Source organism: Carettochelys insculpta, chromosome 1 (assembly GCF_033958435.1).
Source record: "Carettochelys insculpta isolate YL-2023 chromosome 1, ASM3395843v1, whole genome shotgun sequence".
Classification (NCBI taxonomy): Eukaryota; Metazoa; Chordata; order Testudines; family Carettochelyidae; genus Carettochelys; species Carettochelys insculpta.
In genome coordinates, this window is record NC_134137.1 from 10,802,751 (window position 1) to 10,804,446 (window position 1,696).

General features: G+C 51.8%; 1 protein-coding gene across 1 annotated transcript; it reads left to right on the forward strand.

Moving 5' to 3' along the window:
• Positions 1 to 487: 487 nt before the first annotated feature.
• LOC142021170 (olfactory receptor 52K2-like) lies at positions 488 to 1,438 on the forward strand. Its single transcript, XM_075010089.1, has one exon. The coding sequence runs from the start codon at positions 488 to 490 to the stop codon at positions 1,436 to 1,438; it is 951 nt and encodes a 316-aa protein (XP_074866190.1).
• The last annotated feature ends 258 nt before the right edge of the window (positions 1,439 to 1,696 follow it).

Sequence of the window (1,696 nt, forward strand, 5' to 3'; positions counted from 1 at the left end):
GGCTGAGGAAAGAGGGCAGGGCATGGAACTCTCTGTGTCCTACATGCCCCATCTGTTGAGACCCGTTGAGATGAAGGTCTCACCAGGCTAGGAGCTGTACACACAAAGATGAATGCCAGAGAATCCATGCCCAGAATAACTTACAAAGGATGTAAACAAGACAAAGGAAGGGAGGGGAAGTTGAGGCATTGAGCAGGAGAAGTGACAGGCCTAAGGTGACCCAGTAGATCAGTGGCAGAGCACGGGACAGCACTCAAGTCTCCTCACTCTCTGTCCAGTGCCTCCCACCAGACTACTCTGTCTCTCCAGAGCATGCTTCCAGTTTGGGAGAGTTACTTAAGCCCCAGGCTTTGAAAACATGCTCTGAATAAAACAAATGAGCTCATGTAGAGTTTGAACAATGTCCAAAGACCCCAAAAAAGTCCCAGACCTTTCTTTATTGTGTTGCAGGGAAAGAAATTCTGTGACTCTGCATCAGCTGTAGGTCATGTCAGCCTTCAATCAGTCCTGCCCTAACCCTGATACCTTCCTGCTGACTGGCATCCCCGGCCTGGAATCTCAGCATGTCTGGATCGCCATCCCATTCTGCATCATGTATGTGATTGCTCTGCTAGGAAATGGTGCTGTGCTCTACGTTGTAAACAAGGATGAGACCCTCCACGAGCCCATGTACTATTTCCTCTCCATGCTGGCTCTCATTGACCTGGTCTTCTCCACTGCCGTTGTCCCCAAAATGCTGAGCATCCTCTGGCTGGATTCCAAAGAGATCAGCTATGAGTCCTGCTTCATCCAGATGTTCTTCATTCACACCTTCACTGTGATGGAGTCGGGGGTGCTCTTGGCCATGTCGTACGACCGCTATGTGGCTATCTGCAGCCCTTTGAGATACAAGACGATCTTAACCAACACAAAGATTGCCTTAATCGGGCTGATGTCCCTTGCCAGAGGGGTGGGGGTCATAACATCTTTAATCTGCTTCCTAACCAATTTGACCTACTGTAAAACAAATGTCATCCCTCATTCATACTGTGAGCACATGGCCGTGGTAGAGCTGGCCCGCACAGATTCGGCAGTCAGTGACCGGTACAGCGTTGTCGTGGCCACGGCCTTAGTGGGAGCAGACTCCATCTGCATCGCCTTCTCTTACGCCATGATCCTCCGCTCTGTCTTACGGCTTTCGTCCCACGAGGCGCGTCTCAAGGCCTTCAGCACCTGCGGCTCCCATATCTGCGTCATCCTGCTCTTCTACGTGGGAGGGCTCCTTTCTATGTACCAGCACGTGTTTGACATGGGCTTTACTCGACACACCCAAGTCTTGCTGGCTGACTTGTACCTCATCATCCCCCCCATGTTAAACCCAGTCATTTATGGCATGAAGACCAGGCAGATCCGGGAACAGGTCTTTAAACTCATGGGCCGAAGAAAGATCTTAGCATAATCCAGTATCCAGGCTTGGCCACTGACGCAGCACCACCTGCATTCTCCTTCCCCCTCACCTGAGTGGCTCTGCCTCCAGCAGTGTGACCTCACATGGCATATGGAGGATGACAGTTTGCAGTGCGGGGGACCTCTCCCTTACCTCGGTGACCTCACATGCCACATCGTGCTCCAACAACGATGTACAGGGCCTGTGACAGTGACAGGGAGTCCCGGGCACTTTTGAATTACTGAGCCCTCAGGCAGTTGCCCTCTGTGT